Source organism: Lineus longissimus, chromosome 11 (genome assembly GCF_910592395.1).
Source record: "Lineus longissimus chromosome 11, tnLinLong1.2, whole genome shotgun sequence".
In the NCBI taxonomy this organism is placed as follows: Eukaryota; Metazoa; Nemertea; class Pilidiophora; order Heteronemertea; family Lineidae; genus Lineus; species Lineus longissimus.
This window is the reverse complement of record NC_088318.1, coordinates 17,636,478-17,659,824: the sequence shown is the minus strand read 5'-3', so window position 1 is coordinate 17,659,824 and position 23,347 is coordinate 17,636,478. Positions and strand designations below refer to the sequence as shown.

Here is a 23,347-nt window from a genome sequence, read left to right as displayed (position 1 = left end):
TCAGGTACTTTTTGTGTAGTGATTTAAAAAAACCGTCATCTCATGGACACTCAGTGTAATTGCAGTGTATACCATTTGCATTGGGACTGTGGGAAGTATCTCTTCCCTTTGGTTGACAATGTCCGGCCTAATTCACATCGCATTCCGATATCAATAATATTGAGACGAAGAACTAAAAGCTACATGAAAGTACTTGGTGTTGACCATAGGTTGTTGTCTCTGAGACCATGCATCAGTAAGCCGGTGATTATAGGCCTATTACAGTCCGCCTAGGCCTGCTTGCCTGTACAAGCATGTTTTTGATTCCACCGAAGTATTGGTTAGCCGATTAAAATTCACAAAAGGCTATTCCTGAACAGAGGGACTAACACACCATACCATAAAGGATTATCTTGCTATGGGATATGGAATTTTGTTATCATGCTAGGTTTGAGTTCATAGCATTTCAATACTCGACATTAAGAGCATAAAATGAGCAGCGAGGCCTTTTCCAGCGCTCAGGCATATCCATCATTGTCACTTGGAAGCTAAGATTGTGAGAGATGAGCAGAACAGGCCAACAGTCCTTGGCATGAAGGGGAATATCAAAGGAATTGGGAACACACTTTTTAACTAATTGAAGAAGGGTTGAACTGAACTGAACAAAGGTAAGTTAACTGTATATATTACGAGTTTAACAACGGATCTTCAACGTGCTATAGATTTGCGGTTTACCCCAAAACACGAGGCCAATTCCGGCAACTTAATGATCGGTATTATGGACGTCTGCAGCTTCAGTGGGATGCTCTGAATGTGTCAATGACTAGGTCGTAATTAGAAAAAAATCAAATATAGTGATGTCGACGAGATTATCTCAAAAACGTTGTTGACATTCCACGTCCGCTCAGTAGGCCTCTCCCACGGTCCTGGCGGAGAGTGCGAATACCGATATTCAGGAATAAGTACATTTTCAGTTCATGCCTTTCATAAAGAGCACTTGTTTGGCAGGGAGTGATGCTTCATATTAATTCATAATCGGGTCAATTTCCTTTTAAAGTATGCTTAGGTTAAAATGATGAATATTGAAAATGTGTGCTTAACATAAAATCCTTAGTTTATTTAAGAGAAGACCCTATATAATGTATGTTCAAATGTATTGGTGAATAGTACCAGGACATCATACAACTCATAACAAGTAACGGTGTTATATAGTATGAGATGCGGTTCGAATTGGAAGGATGAAATGCAGACTGCGAAACGATTGGATAGCTTTTTGAAGGATTCCGTCATCACGATTTTGTTTCACTGTGAAGATTCCTTTTTCACGATGGCTACGATGGCGACGTGTACTGCAACCGAGTGGATCTTTAGGTTTCAGATCATATCAAACCTTTGAAAAAAAATTCCGGTGTTTAAATGGCACACCTCATTCGGGATTAACGACCTCTTTTTAAAAATTCATTCAGTGCTGGCATGAGTAGGTCCTATACTTATTACAAGCTTAGGGTTAGCTGAAGGGCTATATTTCAAATCATTTACAATATTCAAGGGCCTTCCTTCAGTGATCGAATCAATTAATACTCACTTGGTATATATACAACACTACCGATATATACACGCGTTGGTTCATGCATTGCCTATTTTAGGGGTTGTGAAACGCTTCAGTCTTTCTCATCAGATAATGTAGTCAAACATCTCGTTGAAAGGTTTTTGAATTAGTTTGCCCTGCTCGGCCTTGCTTGTTATTCACTATCACAACCTCGGTAGACATTATAACTTGGCTTTGTGAATGATGTATGCTTTTAACAACGTGTAATTTTGGCCCATGAAAGGAATGTTGAAGGATGCCGTTATTGTCTGAGCCTTTCTTCTCTTCAAATGTACTACTGGCCCATGACATTAACATTGTCCGTTCATGACATATGATATAGTGAACGGTCACTTTATGGGGTTCTTCTTCATAGTTTAGGCTAACAATAACGCGTGATGTGCTAGCAGTACAGCTCCGGTTGAAACGTGCACACCCCTTACTCGCCAATGTGTTCTTGCTCGATTTGATGGGATGAACAAAGCCTAGTCACATTCCTAACAGAAGTCATTGGTCAGTATGTGGGAATAGGCAAGCAGTTAATCTCATGAGACACTTGAAATGCTCAACAGCCAAGGATTTTATAGGTCTTGATATATCATTCAGGTCATGATCTATATTATGATGATACCGGTTTCAACAAGTAAGACATGTCAACCCAAATAACCATGTGTTCAAACATCATTTCCCCTGTCTATACCAAACTTGCTGTGCATTGTGAAGATCAATGATGAATTGATGGCTTTTTACGTGGGCACGGAATGTTGTCAAAACGCATTCTTTGTACTAAGTAGGCCTTAGGGTATGTATTGTTCATCATCAGGCCCACGAGGGATATCTATAAAACATTCGTTTGATGTTTTATCATCATCTGAGATTCGATAATGATAAAGTGCTTTCATCATTCTGACTGAGAAGTCATCCTGTGGTTATTTCGTGCAGTAGACCAAGTGTTGAAGGAAAAGTTTACTCTTGGGTCCCTTTTGTTCTAATGCCACCTCTCAAACAGGGCATAGCATCATGCAAGCAAAGCATTCGCGGTGATAACTTCTGACTGTTGTTGAGTGAGATGGGGGATCGTACAAGACTTCCACTGAGACAAAAGTCAGGCTTATAAGACTCAAACACAGGTGGTTGCAGAGATCAGCTGGATCGGCAGACTTCAGATTTTCGTAATGCGAGAGCAACAGTTACAATTACACAGTTTGTTCAATCACAATAATCCGTAGTGCTCCAGTGTGTCATAGCAGCTGTTGTTACACTATGCGCCTCGTTCTGCACCATGTTCAAAGCAAGAGCTAAATGTTGTCGCCAGGATGGGAGCCTCCATTTCGGGGAGAAAGAAATACCGTCGAATTCGACGCAAGGTAAATATATCAATACTTTCCTCTGAGCAAAACCTCTGCCCCTCTTGGCCCTACTGGCCGAGGATACAAATAGGCTTTGACCTAATATATAAAGTTGAAGCCATAAAACATGATATTCAATCTTGCTTTCAATTGGTCATTTATCTCCAATTTCTGTCGGTATTATGTACTTTACTTGTTCAGGGCCTACGCCACCAATGACACCAATACTCTGGTTGGATTATCTAGAAGACAGAATAAACAATGACATTCCTTATGGTTGTGGGCGCATTTGTCTCGAACCTTAATAAATCTCGCCGCGAATTCTCCAGCTTTTATCATTGGTTCGCCTACTCTAGGCCTAGTCCTCATCGCAATCCTCAACGCCATCATCAAGAAAACAGGCCTATTGGGCGTATAAACACTTCAACGACATTGGGATTATCACACGCTGTCATCTCAGGGGAAATTTACATGACCTCAGTGGTTGGAGGAGGAGACAAAGTCTCGTACGATGGAGGCAGAAACAGAGGTAACCCAGGCATTTTGCTCAGTGTGTTAGACATACAAAGCCCGAAATTTCAATTCAATGTACAAAATTGTCATGCGGCCTAACATCAGATTTACTTTTTGCTAACAGCCAACATCACAGTCTTGTGCAGCCAAGGACATACCCCGCCAATTTTACTATAATGGATGATTTTTAACATTTATGCTGTGATGTTTGGGAATATATCATAACAGGGTCTTTACCTTGGGTAAATATAAGGCTGGTCTTAATATGCTTGCTGAGCGGCGTGTTCTCACATAGCTTATATGGTTTGTCATAACTCTAGAAGCCACCAGCTCTACCATGTTATTATATGGTCAAGTTTGGTTCTGGGGTCGGAATCAAAACACTGAACGAGCGACTTGAAGTCGAAACAAGGTAATGGTCTCCAACTTACTGCAATGGTAGTGTTGTTTGTTGTCATGATAAATCATCTTCTGTCTTCTGTAGGGCTGTGTCTTGTGCTGCATGGAGTGTTAGGTTAACTTGCTTCTTTTATTCAGAGGAAGGACAACTACAGCGAATGTATGTGCTCAAGTGAACTCTTATTCCTTTTCGGAACATAGCTAGCCTCTGGCCATATGAGCTTACACTGTCAGTAATGTATCATTCTCTTTGCTATTTCAGATGGCTGGAACCAAGGCTGATGAGAGTGAGCGGATATTTCAAGGAACGGTGTTGGTCACTGCACTCATAGAGCACTATCCGCGCTGCTTCCACTCACGGGGGGCCGCCGAGGCGTTCGCCCAACGTCTACTAGAAACAGGCCACCTAACCAGCATCCACGCCGAGGATGGCAAGTTCCAGGATAGTGCTTTCTACTACAGATGGTCGAATGATAGTTTGTTCGAGGATATTACGTTGTATAGTAATAATATCATAGATAATTTACACATCCCGGAGAAGAGGCTTTCGGACTTGATTGCAGCGGAGATGGAGCGTGAGCGAGGTGACGGAGGTCCTTACCAGCATCGACGGTACAACTCCACCGGTGACTCCGACGACGACTTTAGGAGTAGCACTCCACGGACTATGGCATTAAGGCAACAATATCAGGAATCCAATCTGTCTGTCAATGATATGTCTCACATACAGAGCAGGGATAGCCACGGACAGCACTGGAATACTCCCGTGCAAGACAGGAATCAAAACTATTACTGTAATAATGGTGATACAAAACATGGTGCATTCAGGAAACTAGACTTTGATAAGATGCAGCAGGAGAATGAGAGATTGAGGAGTGATTCGAAATCTTTCCAGCCTTCCTTTGATCATATCTCTGGCCAAAATCGTGCCATGTCTGACTATGAGAAACAGTTACTGGATGATATGAAGCGGATGCAGTCAGACCATGAGAAGGTGGTCAGGAGCTATGAGGACAGAATCACTGAGCTCATGAACAAGATGCATGAACTGAGGAATATTGCTGAGCTCCTAGAGCAGGCAGGAGCCCGGTCTAATCCTACCAGTCCCTGGCACAGTCAGGACCAACTCATCAGAGACAGGCCGCAAAATGGTAAGCATGAACCCCCTTTTATTAGGCATTGCCTGAGTACAATATAGAAATTGGTATAGTGTTTTTCATCTATCGTTCTGGCCAAAGGAACTTAGTTGAACTCAGGAATGTGACCAGATCACCAAAAGGTAGTGGTGTTGCACAGCCCTCGATTATCTTTAGGGTAGGCATAAGCAAATGCTCTTTCACTTTGTCAACTAAAGCTGGTCAACTATGACACCGGTTGCCCAGGGCTGTGTATCATTACTATTTGTGATCACACTATTACAGTTTACTGACAGGTGATCAAGTTAGTACCTTTGGCCAGATCTATCTGAAAAACACTATAAAGAGACTCGCCACGCAGTATATTTGGTCAACTGATAGGAATCACTATTGGTCCAGGTCTTTCTCTTTACAATCTTATTAGCCTGCGTGATGTAAAAAATAGTGAGGTTTCGCAACCACCCGGTTAGGTCCTACGACGACGTTTTATATCTGGTGGTTGCAACCTCACTAATGTCTTGAATCGACTACTTCCTTGGACCGCCCTCCCGAAAGAAACCTCATGTTGGTGTTTAAATCAACTCAATAAGTAGATTTATTTCTTAAAGTAAAAGTTGAGATCATCCTACCAAAACATGCATAAGTGCCCTGCACAACATTCCTCCCACAGTGAGGGACATCCCAATAAAGACCGCCTCCCCCCATGGGCCTGAATATGAATCCTTTGACATTTTTGCTACCTTGTTCAAGTTTGATACACGCTTAGCCCCAATCCTTGAATATTTGAGTTCATAATCTGCATTGTATAATCCATGGCCATATCAGGCCTATGGCGCATAATAATGGTGTTTTTGTGACTACAGTATACATCTGTATAGAAGGCAAGTATACACTGAATAATATAAAGTAAACCCGCGCAGGCCTGTGTGTTGTTTTCGGTGAACAAAGATGAATTTATTCATGATAAAAACAAAAGCATAAAGAAGATAATTGTCCTAAGAAATAAGTATTGGGAACATTCCATGACCTGGACACCGACGATTTATTATCGAGACTTTCGCTTAAAAGGTCAAATTTGAAAATGAAGCCAATTTAATCAAGGCCGGGTCTATTTGGCAAGCCGCTCGCCGAACAGGCATCTTTTTTTGTCCTGTTTGGAGAGCCGCTTGCCAAACAGCACTAAAAAGCCACCCTGTTCGGCAAGCCAGGCTTGCCAAACAGGGCAAAAATACTACCCTCTTTGGCGAGCCGGAGAGGTTACAACATGTTGGCCAATCAGAGAGCAGTGACGTCATATTCAAATTTATATGCGCATATTTAACAATGGCCGACTTCCCGCTCTCGATTCAATTTCTGTTACTAAACTCGGGTTTTGGTCAGTAATCAATGAAGAAGCATGTACATGTACATGACTGTATGGATTTACAAAAAAAGTCATAAACGTGATTTAACTGATAAGCATGTTAAATGCATTAGTGTGCATTTCTAAAGGCGTTTCACTGTAACTCCAGTGTTGCTGACCGTGTTGCCACGAATGATAATGAGCTCCTGGATGGTTGAATATGCATGAGTTCGGCTCTCCATCTAGGGCAGAAAAAAGGCGCTGTTTGGTGAGCCGGGCTTGCCAAATAGTCACTTCCTTTAATCAATGCACAAAAGATCGTATCACTAATTAAACAGATCATATACGCCAAAAAGACCCATTCAACGCCGTGACAGCACTGAGAGCATCAAAGACAAAGAGTACACTTCTTGGCCTACATGTTCCAGAACCATAGTAAATCTTCTACTTTCAATTGAGAGTTTACAACTCTGAGCAGAGGCCCCAAATCTTCTTCATATCACGACCATGGTATTCCTATAACATGTGCTTTGTTCATTCGCCATACCCCGAGGGATTGCTAGACGAAAACTATAAAGAGCAAAACAAATGCCGAAATAGAAAAACTTTGTTTGATGTTGACATAAATACATCTCTTCAATTAAAGGCATAATTTTCCTTTACAATGCTGTGTGTCGCCAGGGAATACATAAGTGTTTACTTCTGATAATTACCAGCCGTATTAAAGCATTACAAGTTTTAAAAAGCATTTATTTTCAATTTCAACCACTTGTTTCTTTAATCCAATGGAAAAAGGACGTAAATCTAAGTGGTGGAAAAACTGAATAGAACTTTGTAGACTTCATAATGAACTGAATGATTTTGTTGACCTAATTTTCCACCAATTCTGGCCCACCTTGTCTCGACTGGTTATTTTGATTTGATCTTCCTAAATTGACCGTGGTTAGAACTGATACCTAAATTGATGTTTTGGTTTAGTTTTAGTCAAATGATTTCATTGAAAGAAACCTACTCCTCTGATATTCCTCAGGGACTGACTGCTTTAGAGTGCGTTCTTGCAGGTGCATCAATCAGTCATGCTTATAAAAGGAAATGTTCTACTCTAAGTGACTTCAACGATCCGTTCTTATTGTGGAATTCCTACCCGTCGTCATAACGCCAATTCTTTCGCCAATGGTGCTTTATCGGCTGTTAAGGTTATCTAAAACATGAAGAACGTGTCCATCTGATGAAGAGAGAGGATTACTGATAAAGGTTCATAAATAACATGGTCACGCAGTCAGGGACGACTGTAAACAACCAAAGGGCCGGCCATCGTAGCCTAAGATTGCAAAATATCAATAAGTTTTCTTCTTGTTGCAGGCCGCCTCACCCCCGAGGGAATGCTATCCAAGGCAGAAACAGAGAGCCCCTCACGACGCCCTCCACCGCCAGTCCCCGCACCACCTCCAATGACCAAGGTAGTCGAACCAACCAAACCGCCGGTCAGACCAAGAGTCAAGATGAGACAGCTCTTCTGGAACCGTCTCATTCTACCAAAGAAAAACAAACGTAAGTTGTGTTTATCAGACAGATCTGGCCAAAGGTACTTGGCTGACTTCTTGTCACTATCTTTTGGTAAATGTAATCTATAATCAAGCATCTAGAAGCAACCAATAGCTCTCGATACGCATTCAACAAGCATGCATATACATGTACATCTTTGTTGACATTATTGTTCTTATATTCATAAACTTAGTATTTTTCTTGCAGATAAAAAGACAATTTGGCAGGATATTTCTGAGGCACACGTCGACATTGATGAATTTGAGAAGTAAGTCGATCAAAGCCAAACTCACGAAACTACGCTATTGACGTCTTTTTATCAGTCTTATGCTCTTGTCACTGGGAGACCCAGTTGTGGTGAGACAACCAATACCATCAGTTTGGTCTCAATCCCTTAACTTTCAATCTTTTTTTCTCCAAAATTTGTCTAGGCTGTTTGGGAAGCAAGAGAAGAAGACTGATGCTGGTCGCAACCGTCAGTCCCTTGCTGACAGAGAGAAGAGAAAGAGCTGGGCGAAGTTCGAGGTAGGCACTGAAGAAAAGATAGAAGAACCTCTACAACATATCGATTTTAAAAGAGGTTGATGGTCCCCAGTGCTGGCGTAAAATTCGCAAATCAGATGACTTAGTCTTGCCAATGTATCGATGTTGCATATCTAAATGGGATAAGATAGACTTTCACAGGTGAAATCTTTGAAGGGAATGTCTGTTTGTATTTTGATATTGGCATGGACTCGTTCCGATTGACGAACGCATGTCATCTTTTTCACGCTACTTGCTGTGATATTCCAGGGAGCCAAGATCCTAGAGCAGAATCGTTCTCGGACTGTAGCCATCAAGATAAGGAGTATGCATTGTCAGCTTGAAGAGATCAAGGCAGCTCTTTACAACGTAGACTTCGATACGGTTAGCATTGAAAGGTAAGTTCTACAGCGTAGACCTCGATACAGAGCTTACGACTTCGACATGTTTTAGGCTTGGTGTTGAAGGCACAGGAGTCTCACTCAACCTCTGTCGTGGCAGTTATCATATTCTTTTAATGCCTTTAAAGTTTGCAAGTCATATCGTCAAACAGTATCCAATGATATTGATATCACTTTCCAGCCTGCAGGGCCTGTACCAGATCCGCGCCACAGACGAGGAGCTGAAACAGATGGAGCACTACCTGCGCAGTGACGGCCTACTGCCTCTCGATGAACCAGAGCAGTTCCTGTATGAGGTCTCCCGTCTCTGCCACTTCAAGGAGAGGCTCAGCTGTATTGTATTCACCTCAAAGTTTAACGAGACTATGTTCAATATGGGTGAGTCGCATTTGAGATTTTCTTTCGATCACACAGTATTATTTCTCTCACCAGCTCTACGTAAAACAGGAAAGAAAATATATTTTTAAGAGCATTCTCATAGATAAAATAGTTTGGTGTGGAGAAAAACTCATTTTAGGCTGCAGAAATGATAGAGTTACTAAAGCAGCATAGGATTGGAAGGGATCTGAATAAGTTAGTGTCATAGGTGAGCTTGCATGCATGACTACAGCATCGGATCGGAAAAGATGGTGCACGAACATACTTTAGTAACCCATGATTGGTCTGTACATCGTCATAATCGGTCGACTCTCAAACTATAACTTTATTCGCCTCCACTTCAGACCAGCAACTCCTGTCGATGCAAGACGCCTGCCAGATGTTAACTAAGACCTCGGCTCTCAAGACCATCCTTGAGTTGGTGCTCACACTGGGGAACTACATGAACGGCGGAACACAGCGTGGACAGGCCGACGGCTTCCGGTTAGAGTTCCTCAATAAAATTAAGGATGTCAAGAGCGTGGTGAGCATCTATAACACAATGCAACAACAAGTCGGGAAAACAAGTAGCTTAAGCCCAGATGGCCAAGCAAGTGACATTCATGTATGGTTTGATGTAGCAAACAGTATTTCTCAACCCGTTTCTATCTTACCGTACCTTGGGAAACCTTGCATAGCACGTTGCTACCTGTTTATAACGGAAATGGTCCAATACTATACTCGATGTTTAAAGTCGTACCCCCTATTTCAGCAAAACAACTTCAACCTGCTGCAGTTTATCGTGAGAATCTACTGTCGGGATAACGAGGAGGACGCCGGCCAGAACACGGCTAAGTTTAGGTTGCCTGATCCTTCGGTTATCCGCCAGGCAGCACAAGTATCGCTGAGTGAAACTAGCCACGAATTGATCAAAATGCAGGACAAAGTGCAAGCCCACAAAGTTAAGGTAGGAAATATTGATACATAGTAGTATCCCACAAAATACCAAGTTGTAACTCACACAGTGACGAAATTCAAAAGGAACGAAATCAGCGCCTCTCGTGTCAAGATTTCATTGATCGATTCGTTACAATACGTTAAGATTTCATAATGTCGCCGCCAACGAAAGTCCACGTTTTGTACCTTAGGCTCATAGGAAACATCCTTCGGAAATTCCTTAATAAATGGTGTTAGTAACGGCACACCTGAGAGTCATTATGGAATTCGTTTCCTCGGTCCATTAGGAACCAAGTCTGATTATCATCAAAAGGTTTTCGCTGATATCCGTATCAACAAGTATGCTTTAATGCGTACTTGGTATCAATGATGATGTGTTGTACTTCAGGCAGAGATCGTGGCCAAAGAAGCCCCACGTAACTTGGTCCAACCCTTCAAAGACAAGATGGCGGACTTCTTCTCAAATGCTGACAACACACTGAAGCGCCTCAGCCAGAAACTACAAGAGACGATCAGGATTTTCGAGGACACCACCAACTATCTGGTGTGTGATGACATGGTTGACATCGCTACAAATGGGGTAAGTAAAATTAATGGACGGGAAGCATTCTTGGATCGAGAATGGTCGTGGTGTGTGCGTGTGTGTTGGGGTGCCAGAAGCAACATGAGACAAACAGCTCTTCTAAGAATCCACCAGCTACCTGGTGTTTGAACGCACGGTTGATATAGATGGGACATGATATGATGTTTTTTACGTTTGCCGTTTCAGATTCCTGTCACAGACAAGTTCATGAGCACATGGTTCACGTTCCTGGTTGATTGTAAACACTACTGGAAGCTAGAGCACAAGACCATAGCCAAGGAAAACTTCGAACGCGTCGAACGCAGGAAAAGGGTGAGTGCAACATGACACTTCAACAGTGTCACACGAGGCAGGAGATCATGTCCTCTGTTATCAACAGCAGTATTATCAGATTTGTGGATATTGGCATAGTCGTGGTTCGCAAGACCTACTGTTAAGTGTCTCAGACATTCGTGATACTTGACGAACCGGCATGGGAGCAGTATAGCTTACCCTTGATAGTTAGTTTCATTTCAAGAGGTTGGACGTAACGCAACACGCAAGGATCATTTCAAGGGAACACAAATCCCGATTTCTCCCAATTATATAAAACCATTTTGTGTTTTGTTTCCAGGAAAGGAAAGCGTCTGTTGTCCGGGTGAGCACCAGCGAGAGAAACCTCAACCGTCTCGAGAGAAGAACGAGTCTGAAGGAAAAGTTCCAGAAAAAGATGGTGGATAATGACAGCAGAGCCATTCAAGTGAAGGAGATGTATAAGCGGGGTGACACCCCGGTTCAGCTAGGATATGACAGCAGGGTATCGAGCATGGCTAGCCTTACTAATGGTCGCAGTGAGACGCCACCTGTCATCAAGGAAGAGACACCACAGAAAACACCGGAACCGGAATCGGCTTTTCAACCATTCCAGCGAACGTCCGCTTTGCGTAGTTCACTGCAGGCTCGAAAACGGAGACGGAGAGAGGCAGAGATGATTCCGCATGTTGCAGAGGCCAATCCGAACATTGAGTTGAAGGAACCAATGACACTAAAAGACACTTTAGGTGGTAAGAACGCTGTTTGGTCAGCTCGGCCGACTGTTCAAGATCAGGATGTACCAGTTGCGAGGGTAAATGCGGCAGTTATCCATCAGGAGGCACAGCACAATCTACAGCAGGGTCAGACACCTCAGGGAATAGAGATGAGCAGCAGACGAGGCCGTGAAATGTCTCCGGCCATACGCCGCAGGAGAGCCGCTTCACCCCCACAAGAGGCAAGGCAGCGAGAGCTGTCTCCACAAGGTGGCAATAGGCGAGAAATGTCACCACCTCCGCCACCAGTCGGGCCGAGGCGCCATAGATCTCCACCAGCAGTGGATCAGCGTAGTGATCTTTCACAGAGAGATAGGCAGGATCACAGGAGAGATCGCACACCAACACGCAATGATAGAAGGAGGGAGGTCTCACCACAACCCGCACAAAACGAGAGTAGGCGAGAGCTGTCACCAGGTGGAATGAACAGACGCCGGGAGTTGTCCCCGGTACAACCTGATAGGAGACGGGAGTTGTCGCCAAACAATCGATTGCCGCCACGCAGGGACATGTCACCTCCACACAGATCACCCCGGGAACCACCTATTATGAACGGTTCGGCTGATGATATTCCTCCTCCAATACCGAGACGGGACAGGTCACCTGCTCATCGAAGGGAGCTGTCTCCAGCTGGTGATCGATCTAGGGAGCATTCTGCAGGCCACAGGCAACGTACTAGAGTAAGGTCTCCCCCTACCCAGGATAACCGCAGAGAGATCAGTCCACCACCTGTTGTAAGGAGAAGGGACAGGTCACCTGCTGTCTCAAGTATTCCTGTTCGGAGACGGGATCCGTCACCAGCACATACACAGGGCCAGCGGGGGCAAGCTTCAGCTGAGAGGGGTCGGGCAATGTCTCCAGGCCGCCAGGAGGTAGCGGACGCACAGGAGGCACAGCGACTGAGAGCTGCTGCAGAAAGGTACACGTCTTCTGCAAGGCGGTCCATGTCGCCCCCTGATAACGGACAGGCGCCAAGATCACGGAGGCTACCTGAAACACCACATTCTGGCCAAAAGGACTATCAGCATTCACCTCCTCACAATACAGCTCGTGTTGATTCTCCGTCTCCGCCTCCTATTCCTCCGCTACCGCCAGATATTGAGGAACAAATCGCATCACAACAGAATCGAAACAACTATGCAAATGATATAGACAATCGGCCATGTCGGTCGCCGGTAGGTACGGCTATGAAAAATACGGATAGGTATTTAGGGCGTGCTATTCCACTTAGTGAACGACAAATTCAAGAAAAGTCACCAGTCAGAGGAATGTCGCCCCGGGTTATCATGGCAACCACAGTAAATGAGCGTCTTCAGAAATATGAAAACAAAGTGAAACGGACGAAATCTCTTCGTATGGATAGCATCAGTTCTAGACCCGATGTGCAAAGTCGCCCCAGGAACCGGGCACCCATATTAGACAACCTCAGACAGTTAGAGGAGAAACTACAGACGGAAATCTCACAACGGGATGTGCGTGTCTCGGACAGTGACTATCAACCGGCTATACGGAGCAGGCGCTATGCTGCTAAGCTGGTGCGCTCGCCGACAGAGAATGGTGAGGGAGAGGCGAATCCGGACATTGCGAACTTGCAGGACCCTGTCATTACTATGCCAAGGCGCCGGCGGCCGCATAGTTACCATTCATTAGAAGGGTCACATGTGCTTGGACAGTTTGAGCAGCAGACCCAACAGCAGTATAACAACCCGACGCCTGTGAACTCTAACGGTGCACCTGAAGGACAGCATGAGTATCAAAACGCACTTAGGAGCGCCTCCCTCAAATATAATCAGAATCCTAGGCCAGCTAAAACGTGAGAGAGAGGACCTGAAAATATCAAATTATTACTCTCTCAGCGTGTACATTTACTATAGGCAGTGATCGTGTTCAAACTGGTTCTATCGAGCAATACTGACAATTGCTCTCACCGTCAGGTTGAGGGCCATTTTGTTCTCGAAACTTCCTTAATTTTCGATGTCATTTTCGTTCGATTTAAACTTTCGTTCCCAAGGAGGTTCTCGGGAATTTGAAGGAAATCCTTTTAGACGGTTTGCACACTGTTGAGGGTCAGGTGAATTCAAATAGTGGCCCAGACTTTATGGAACGAGAACAAGGTGAACGTGAAAATTTCAGAAAACAAGAATGATCTTAACTTGCCTACTGCGAGGGTGTGTTCGCGGGGTCGAAATCTGCTCAGTGAAAACGAATGAAGACCGTGCAGTAGAACATCATGTTTGGTCAGAAACGCTTTATATTGCATGTTGTTCATTCTCCGCTTTTGTCACAGATCCCCTGAACTTGTTAGTGTACATCTTACTTGACGGCAATGTTATATAAAGTACCTTTTATTAAAATAATGATATACACGCCTTGAATTTTGAATTAGCATTACTGAGATCTGGCCAAAGGTACTTGGCTGACCTCTTGTCACTAAACTGCAAAAGTGAGATCACAAATAGTAATGTTACACAGCCCTTGGCGGCCGGTGTCATAGCTGAACGGCTTTAGTTGACACGATATGCCATTGATATCACTAGATCATTATGAGAGTGATCATTCGGACGAAAGTGATGATTTGCATGGCAGACCTGCCGATATAGCAAAGAAGACATTGATAGATGGTTGCAGATGCATAACATGTATGATTTTTGAACAGACTAATGTTGCACAATATTGTTTCGCCTCGTCTGTGTTGTATCGCCAGTTATGTCATGACGCTGAACTACTATTGAAAAGTGACGGTATTATGCACAATCATCTTGACGTGACGATATAATGCCGTGCAACGTTAGATAGGCCTAGATGTCAGATGACAATAATCTGTCATTGACAGTGGCTGTCACTGACACTGACCTGTGTCGCTGTCACCTCGCTGTCACCTTGCTATGGCTGGAACACAAGAAGACACTATGCGGTATCACAGGCCCCAATAGGGCCTACACATTATGTATAACAACCGACCTCAGCAGCCTCGGGCATTAAATGCAATTGACATGGTTGTGTAGCCACTGTACAGTGGATGACATGTGCCATTTGGGTAGTATGAGTGTTGTGTGCATCAGCAGTGTATAAATCATGAAATAGTGTTCAACTCACTTCTTGATGTTTACGTTTTTTGGCTAACGAACGTTCCTTTGGAGGCTGTCGCATGTAAGTGGGGTTGGTCAAATCGAATACAGATGGAACAGCTGTTTTTAACAAGTGGCATTTAATATTCAGTTGGATGCAGATATCCGGCTTCATGTGATAATCCGTATCGATAAAGTGATCACTGCAAAGTTTGGCCGAAGGCCCAGGCTTCCAACACTCCAAACGTTTGCACTTCCGAATCCACAGCTTCCTCCTCTCTCGTTCAACTGGCTTTGGAAATTCATGAAAATGGGTCCCATCCGTCATTCGATTGTTCTTTGTGCTAGCCTTGACACAATTCGGAGCCACACAATACACCATAGTGAATGAAACACATTACTTCCAGGTGTGCATAATTAATTAAGGCCCTCCTGCTTTTATTATTGCATGACATGTACAGATGACCTGATCTACATCACAACTTTTGCTGAACCCGCCGCCTGGCTCTAACAAGCCAGTTGCTAGCCTGATCAGGTAATCAAGTTGTCAAACACATAATTGGCTATATCTTCAAAATGGATGGAGCTAATTGCATTTGGTTTCCTGTATTATATAAAGTGTTAGGTACACTTTTGAAATCGTCTTACAGCAGAAAATGGCAAAAAACCTTGATATATGACCTTTAACTGCCAAGAAACGACAGCTTTAGCTTTATCACAGATTGCACGACTATAGGTATCGTAGTATGCATTGCATACTTGGTTAGACTAGTAACAAGCTTAGGGAGTATTGCACTGCAAGAACTCACAAGTCTTGGCCTAGATTTTTATTTAGACGGTGAGGACAAAATCACTTCACCAATGTGACAGTTACCAGAAACTGAACACAACAAGTTCTTTCAAAGATATATGCCATCACCAAGTATAAATAAAAATCTGGGCTTATCTGACTTTTTGTGCGGGAACAGTGCATATTCTACATACAGGATGCATCACTCGGGCAATATATTGGCATATTAGGTCAAGTCATGTGGTAATCCCGGATAAACGGCTTCAATGATACAGAGGCCAATACTATATTTTACATTGTCTAGAGAAACAAATTTTCTCAATAATCTGCTCCTATACTACAACTAATGATGAGATTCCCCGCGTGAATGTCCACCATCACAATCCAGGCTTTTTCGTATAGGTGCGTCACATGCTCCTTCCCCAGTGCCCATGTACTCCAGCGATGTGTCTGGGCTGACCTCAATCTGACATGGGATCATCTTCTAAAATGAAACGAATTATGACTTGGTAGCTGGTAAACACGTATAACTGTAGAAATTTCATTGATATGGACTTTTTTGTATACAATGCCAACGAAAGGCTAAGTGGATCACAGTTCAAGTTACTGAATTCGAACAGTGAATTTGTGGAGCACACTGGCGTACCAACCTGTTGATATTTATACAGGTCCTGCGCATTGATAACAGTCATTGATATTGAGCAGGTCTCCAATGATTTGGTCAGAGACCATCTTTCGCCGATAGACAGCACAGCTTTCGGTCGCTCATGTCGATTCGGGTTCGCGTCAAATCTCCTCCAGTAGTTCTCCGGGTTGAATAGACACTTTTCTCTCATGTTGGGAAGAGCCAGTGGCAAACATTCTGTTTGGGTATACTCCAACTCAATCATAGGATACGCGTGGTAGATATGGCAGGAACTGAAAAAGAGGGATTTGTCAACACATCCAGAGAAGATATCGTCTGACCTAAAGTTCACAGAGAATTTGGTAGGAATCAGAATGTTGTGTATTCCCTATGCCTTTTTTTCTGTAGGATGTTATATAACCATTGATACTACGCCGCTACTTGCAAGACCTGACCGTCTTCATGCGGCGAAATGAGACCCCACCTCAACTAGAACGAATTCAAAGGTATCTCACTAAATTCAGCCATTTTAACTTACTTCAGAAGTTTCTCGCCATATATACATCCGTTCTCTTTGTTCCGCTTAATCCGTATGCCATCACCCATAGAATCTAGACCTTTGTTGATCCGATCTAAATGTCGGGGTCTCACATCGTCAACGGAGGATGGTTCAGGAAGGTTTATGATAACCCAGCCCTTGAAAGAAAAGAACCATATATATGTGTCATAGATGAATGTTGATGGCCGGTGTGACAGCGGATATAGTCCCCCTGGAGTCATAGTCCGGCAGCATTGTATTTGACCAATTAAGCAGCATGATCTATTGTACCGCTAACCCTAACCAAAACATTTAGCAATGCGGGCTATTGTTACACGGACTATCAGCCCTAGGACTACTATCCCCGCCACACCGGTGCAGTTTTGTTATTGAGTTTATCAACTTCAGTAGTCTTGACAGCAGCCTAATGATCATCAGGAAGAATTTCATAACAGATCTATAAACAATCGTAAATAAGTTTTGTCTGGGACCATATAAGTGCGAGCCAGGCTTTGAATCTCTGGCCAAACTGATTAGGAACTTTGGCCACCACGGCGAAGGTAGCAGGCGATGACCATGTTCTATTCAAAAACCTATGAGCAACAGAGAACTAATGTTGGATGGAAACGTATGGTTGATGTAAGTAAATGCACTTTTGCTTTTCTCAGTTCCAATTTTTAAGACTTCAATAAACTTATCAGGGAGTTGATGTGAACAAGCGCTGATGTGGCCCATAATTACCTCGTCAGTCCTCCTTGACATCTGTGGTGTTAATTGTAACCGGTCCATTCTTGTATACAGTTCTTCCTCGTCGTCGGTCTCTTTATCTGCCTTGCATGAACCACGGATCACACAGCCACTCTCCTCTTTGATGCGACATTTCCAGACAAAGCTACCTTTATAGAACACCCACACATAGAGGTCGTCTGGAAACAAGGTAATTGGCGCAATAATGATGATATCATGATGATATTCGTGCAAAGCGTTCACATCTTTACCAAAATTAGATTTAAGAAAAACCAAACTTTGAAGAAATCGGCCCAGCAGTCTTCGCACAGCGGTCAAAAAAGGACCGTGATATATATACTTATGAAATGGACCACAGCGAGATGTATATATTGCTTGTTTGGTCTCCGAACATGTCCATCGAAGGCCAATAGAGTGTACCTTTTGGTGGCTCCTCGTTTAATATCAGTTCCGATGGTTGATCGGGGAAATCTTCGGAATCATCCATTCTTCATTTACAACTAGGAGGAAGAAAACAGGCATCATTGCCATGTTGGTTACCCGTCGCTAATGGGAAACATTGATACCGGGAAATACTGGTACCAAAAAATCCTTTACCGGGGAACATAGGTACACATGTACATGTAGGTACTGGGAAACACACCAAGTGTGTATTTTGTCATTATCTGAATCTCTAAAGTGTAAATATGACATACTCTTGTTACTTGTAAATATAAAAACGAAATCGAAATAAATGTCAAGCTGGAACATGAGGTCATGATCATCGGACATCTTGGTATCGCCACCCATTGTCTATCCATGAGTGTGTATTTATTATATACACTCGGGGAGAATCTAGTACACCTTGTATGAAGAGACGAACTCGTTGGAACCACTATAATATTGACTTCTCAGGGATATGAGAATCAAAATCAAAGTCCCGCTAACATAACTCAAAGAGCTGTAAGAAACTCTCCTTAATATCCTGGTCTTATTCCCTTCAAAACCAGGACGCACTCGCTTGAAATCGCAGGGCCACAACTGCAACTCTTCGCGGCCGAATTTGCCCTCAGCAACCCACCAACGTATGCTAGTCAAGGCGCCAACGAATCTTCACCTATACATAGTAGGCATTGAGTGTAAGCCCCGTCATATAGGCCTAGACATCTCTGTATTGCTTCAGATGAGAAACCACTTCCGTAGCCAACAATCAGTTGTAAAATACGCAAACTAACCTTAGCAGAAGTGAAAGAAAGCCGCTGATGTAAGCGAGGCATCCGCGTTGATTCCCACACTCCACATTTCACGTAACTACCTTGTCTATTGCAGCCGAGTTTCTTGAAAACGCGTCGAGACAAACGGACGTGCCATAAAACACCCCAATGATTTCCCCTCATTTGGTTTTCCGCGAAATTAATCGATTATTTCTTGCATTGATATACATAGGTTATTGAATTGAGGTCAGGTCAATATCATAAAAGAGTTTCTATTGACGGCCTGCTTTTCTCTGATCTAACGAGAATATGCATGTTCACACATCAGTAATATTCATATGAGCATTTGATGGAAGGATATAGTGTATCACTATTCCGTATGATATTGTATTACAACAGTGTTATCCGCGCTACAGGAACGAAATACTTCAACAAATTAATTAAATGTTTTCTACTTTGATATCATTTTAAAGATAACGGATTCATTCAAGTATTATTGGTCGCTTGAGCACAGCCGAGCGGGGCATCGCGCATTGGAAGGTTCCCGGGAGTATAGGCTATGCGAGCTATAATTTGACGGCAGTAAATATAACTACTGATGATTTCAGAGCAAACATGAGCGAGTTGGCCAGTTTCTAAAATTTTGAACAGAACCCCAATAACCAGGCCATAGTGTTTTTCAGATATATCTGGCCAAAGGTACTTGGCTGACCTCTTGTCACTAAACTGTGATGGTGTGATCACAATAGTAATGTTACACAGCGTCATAGTTGACCAGCTTTAGTTGTCACCGTGAAAGGGCTTTGGTTAGGCCGACTCGGAGGATAATCTAGTGTTGTGCAATAGCAATATATTTTGGAAATGTGATCTGGTCACATTCCTGAGTTCAACAAGTACCTTTGGGCAGAACGATATGAAAAACACTTTTATTACTAGATACTATTGTTATATTCCCAAGTTGGAAGAGTGAGTTAATTAGCATTGTCTATTTCAGTACCATCCCTGAGCTGAATATTATCTGTTGACCTTTACATTAGCAGATAATAACAAAATGATAACTGCCATGATAATGGAGCTAGTGTTGTGTATGCAACTAAACCAAGCGAAATAACTACATAGTGTATATATACTCGCCCATAATCGGCCTCGAAGTCAAACTTCAGACAGAAGTCACAAGTAATATCTAGGATCTCTGCTTCACGAACCGGAACAACACCGATATTGCATTCATTCAAAGTGCACTTTTCCTACAATGCACGTATCATAAGTTTAGGGGTGTGAAAATGATGAACTTAACAGACAATCATCGTTACAACTGTAGAGTCCTTCAGTGGATACTTCACCAATGCCACTAAATGCTAATAATAGCTGGCTAACCCAAACCCATAATTTCCTATCGCACATAAACAAGCCAAATGGCCAATTTACCAAAGCAATATGGACAAGGTGGGGTCTTGATGAGGTCTCTCAATATTAAAAGAAGCAAATTAGCACGAGAATCAGACCGCCAACACCAGTCGAGGAGAGGGTGTTTATCGTCCCAGTCATATTTTTTGCATTTCGTTGTTTCTGAGGTGAGTAATTTAACTAATTACTATACGCCTGCAAAGCTTTTTTCATAAAAAATTCTATTAGGGGTGTTTGAATAATCATGCAGATTAATTAGCAACACTGAGTGAGCTATTGAATGAATTTGAAAACGCATATGCCATAGTTATATCTCGAATCATATAATACGATTATCTTAAACATTCCGGAGCATCCTGCCATCGAGTTCATCTCATAGAATGGTGCTACATGCCTAACCGCGATCATCATGCGGACACTTCTTCAAAATGTGGCTATGGGACTTTCTCTTAACTCGAGATACACCTATACACAACTTCCGGGTTATCAAAAGTTCGATCACTACGTTGAGATTGCAGGAAGAAAACCCCAGATGATATGATACCAAAAATTAGTTGGTCAAATTTCGAATAGCATTAGGTTTATGCCTGTTTCGCCTATTCCTGTTTCGCCTATTCCTGTTTCGCCTACAAAATTCCTGTTTCGCCTATTCCTGATTCGCCTATTCCTGTTCCGCCTATTCCTGTTCCGCCTATTCCTTTTTCGCCTATTTCCTGTTTGGCCTATTTCCTGTTTGGCCTATTTCCTGTTTCGCCTATTCCTGCTTCGCCTACTTTCCAGTACCCCTACAATAAATCGACTCTCCCACGGGGAACCTTAGGGATGCATGTCCATTTTATGGGGAAAATGTGCGGGGACAATTGGATGATGTTAACGATGTGATGACAATTTGACTAATCAAATGCCATCAACTTTGTTAACAAACCATGCCTATTTGACCATAGGACCATAGGACCATACTGACACACAGTAAAAACTAATAGATTAAGTAGAGTAAAGCAGTCGTTTATTTTATGAAAACTGAATTCATGAGTTTTTGATAAAAATACATAATATTGTACATTCTCATAATTATTTGATCAAAATCAGCTGTAAAACCCATGTCATAATATACATGGAGGTACAGCACATATAAAGTCAAACAAGGTGGAAAATACATATCATGATATTATGTCAGACAAGGTAACTGATGGCATCAACGTAACTCATTATGTCCCTCTCTCCATTGACATATTGTTCTTTGAGGCGTAACATGCGTTCGTCAATGCGTACATATGTGGCTCTCCTCGGGTTTGGTCGGTCAGTGAGGGACGGTTCATATTCCTACGTCTGTGGGGAGGTTAGCAATACATTTGAATAGGCGAAACAGGAATAGGCTAAACAGGAATTAGGCGAAACAGGAATAGGCTAAACAGGAATTAGGCGAAACAGGAATAGGCGAAACAGGAATTAGGCGAAACATGAATTAGGCGAAACAGGAATAGGCGAAACAGGAATAGGCGGAACAGGAATAGGCGAAACAGGAATACACCTAGCATTCCCATAGTGGTGATTCCCTCCTCCAAACAGGTCCAACCATGCAAATCCAAGCCGCTGTGTTACTGTGCGTGCTGGGTATGACAGTAGGAAAGTTCAGCCAGTCGACCTTCAAGAGCGAGATCGTGAACGAGCATAATGACAAAAGGAAGGGAGAACCAGCTAGGAACATGAAGATGATGGTAAGTCGTCTTTTTCTTTGGAAATATGCCAGTAATGGAAATGTTCGGTAGGCCTATATATTGCATTTTAGATAAAACCAGTTTTATGATAGTAACTATGAAATAGTATGAGTAATGAACTTGTTCATCCTGATTGCATTTTCCAAATTTTTACTGCTGCAGCTATTATCATTCCTTGTAACAAATGACTACTATGAATCATCAGGTACTGGGTGATCTCCAGTTCGATAGCAAATGAATGAAAACAGTGCAAAACCAACCAATTTGCATTTGTGTACTGAACATTTAAGTGGGCAAACTTGACTCGGACCCACGATCTATCATCCCAGGACTAGTTATTTACTTTGCATTCTCTTTTATTTCAGAAATGGAGCGATAAGTTAGCAGGCTATGGCCAAGCCTGGGCTAACAAATGTAGATTTGCTCACGGTCAACCATCAGAGGCCAAAGGTGAAGGTCCTATCGGGCAAAACCTGTATGCTTCCTGGGGAAGAGGTGTAACTCACGTGGGCAAGAGTGCAGTCAAAGCGTGGTTTGGCGAGAAGAACGATTATCACTTCTCATCGATGAAATGTAACCCTGGCAAGATGTGTGGACATTATACCCAGGCGAGTCATTTTCAACATTCGTTACGCCAACTGCAACTTTGCATAATCATGCGCAGAGAGAAGGGAAATATCCCCGGTTCACTGGCTTTCTCGATCAAGTCTGGCCATAGCAGCAGCAGCGCCATTTAGCCAAAGTACCGTCAAATACGGCCATAATTAAGTTCACTTTATGAGGAATCATCGGTTGTGTGTGCGACTATCAAACTTGGAATCTACGTTGCTCCCCTCCATCCCTCGGGACAAGGGGGAGAGCAATTGGGCCATGACCGGGTCAAGGAAATGCAGAACAAAAGCTATCATCATATAATTCTTTTTTAGGTTGTTTGGGCCAAATCAACAGAGGTTGGCTGCGGTTACAAGCACTGTCCAGACGGCATGGATATTGTCGTCTGCAACTACCAGCCAGCGTAAGTAAAACAATGTTCACATCCTGAAGTTGATAACGACCATTACAATTTTAGCATCTATTTGTTCACTACCATATGCTTCCTTCCTTAGATGATATACAACAGGTGAGAATACTCAGCCTGTTGTCTCCATTTTTTCCATCATCCATTAGCTTTTGAAGACATCAGTTGTTTCAGCGATGACGTGTAAGATGTTTCTTGGGGGGTCGATGCCATCACTATTTGCCCTGATCACCCTTTGATAAGACAGTGAACAATGGGAATTTAGGCTTAGATGCAAAGACGATACATTGTAAACAGCGTATTGGGCCTAATGCTGAACTCCGAACTGGAAGGCGAGGGGCGACCCGTTCGTGATTTAAGCCTTATCTTTCATCTTTCAGGGGGAACTACATCGGCGAGCATCCATACGAGACATAATCCGTTAGTACTGTAATCATTCTCAGAACAAATGTTAGATAATTTAAAATAGAACTAGAGTCTTTCTTTATTTTCGTTGTATCAGTAG

General features: G+C 42.9%; 3 protein-coding genes across 6 annotated transcripts; 2 read left to right on the top strand and 1 right to left on the bottom strand.

The window, feature by feature from the left end:
* Nucleotides 1-259: 259 nt before the first annotated feature.
* Nucleotides 260-14,104, top strand: LOC135495542 (FH2 domain-containing protein 1-like). 3 transcript variants are annotated; one of them, XM_064784315.1, is made up of 12 exons: nt 260-647; nt 4,091-4,979; nt 7,669-7,857; nt 8,059-8,119; nt 8,283-8,376; nt 8,644-8,771; nt 8,956-9,152; nt 9,497-9,675; nt 9,904-10,098; nt 10,477-10,668; nt 10,858-10,983; nt 11,285-14,104. In XM_064784315.1, exons 2-12 carry the CDS (start codon nt 4,091-4,093, stop codon nt 13,553-13,555), a joined length of 4,521 nt encoding a protein of 1,506 aa, XP_064640385.1. In that variant the 5' UTR covers nt 260-647; the 3' UTR covers nt 13,556-14,104. The 3 variants fall into 3 exon arrangements, with proteins under 3 accessions (XP_064640385.1, XP_064640383.1, XP_064640384.1); XM_064784313.1 differs by lacking the exon at nt 260-647 and adding an exon at nt 1,757-2,934; XM_064784314.1 differs by lacking the exon at nt 260-647 and adding an exon at nt 3,105-3,445.
* A 1,112-nt stretch (nt 14,105-15,216) lies between these two features.
* LOC135495543 (uncharacterized) lies at nt 15,217-18,904 on the bottom strand. 2 transcript variants are annotated; one of them, XM_064784317.1, is made up of 6 exons: nt 18,721-18,904; nt 17,927-18,006; nt 17,501-17,685; nt 16,760-16,917; nt 16,247-16,514; nt 15,217-16,077 (listed from the first exon to the last, which is right to left on the bottom strand). In XM_064784317.1, exons 2-6 carry the CDS (start codon nt 17,991-17,993, stop codon nt 15,940-15,942), a joined length of 816 nt encoding a protein of 271 aa, XP_064640387.1. In that variant the 5' UTR covers nt 17,994-18,006; nt 18,721-18,904; the 3' UTR covers nt 15,217-15,939. The 2 variants fall into 2 exon arrangements, with proteins under 2 accessions (XP_064640387.1, XP_064640386.1); XM_064784316.1 differs by having other exon boundaries at nt 15,217-16,080; nt 18,721-18,897.
* Nucleotides 18,905-20,184: 1,280 nt separating this feature from the next.
* Nucleotides 20,185-23,313, top strand: LOC135496195 (uncharacterized). The gene is made up of 5 exons (XM_064785371.1): nt 20,185-20,273; nt 21,676-21,824; nt 22,190-22,432; nt 22,751-22,839; nt 23,223-23,313. The coding sequence occupies exons 2-5, from the start codon at nt 21,684-21,686 to the stop codon at nt 23,257-23,259; spliced, it is 510 nt and encodes a 169-aa protein (XP_064641441.1). The 5' UTR covers nt 20,185-20,273; nt 21,676-21,683; the 3' UTR covers nt 23,260-23,313.
* The last annotated feature ends 34 nt before the right edge of the window (nt 23,314-23,347 follow it).

Coding starts and splice junctions, on each gene's coding strand:
- LOC135495542 (XM_064784313.1), top strand. CDS start 2,884: ATGGGAGCCTCCATTTCGGGGAGAAAGAAATACCGTCGAATTCGACGC. Junction 2,935..4,090: donor ACCGTCGAATTCGACGCAAG/GTAAATATATCA, acceptor TTGCTATTTCAG/ATGGCTGGAACCAAGGCTGA. Junction 10,099..10,476: donor TGCAAGCCCACAAAGTTAAG/GTAGGAAATATT, acceptor GTTGTACTTCAG/GCAGAGATCGTGGCCAAAGA.
- LOC135495543 (XM_064784316.1), bottom strand. CDS start 17,993: ATGGATGATTCCGAAGATTTCCCCGATCAACCATCGGAACTGATATTA. Junction 16,515..16,759: donor TATGGCGAGAAACTTCTGAA/GTAAGTTAAAAT, acceptor CCTCTTTTTCAG/TTCCTGCCATATCTACCACG. Junction 16,081..16,246: donor ACCTGTATAAATATCAACAG/GTTGGTACGCCA, acceptor GTTTCATTTTAG/AAGATGATCCCATGTCAGAT.
- LOC135496195 (XM_064785371.1), top strand. CDS start 21,684: ATGCAAATCCAAGCCGCTGTGTTACTGTGCGTGCTGGGTATGACAGTA. Junction 21,825..22,189: donor CTAGGAACATGAAGATGATG/GTAAGTCGTCTT, acceptor CTTTTATTTCAG/AAATGGAGCGATAAGTTAGC. Junction 22,433..22,750: donor TGTGTGGACATTATACCCAG/GCGAGTCATTTT, acceptor ATTCTTTTTTAG/GTTGTTTGGGCCAAATCAAC.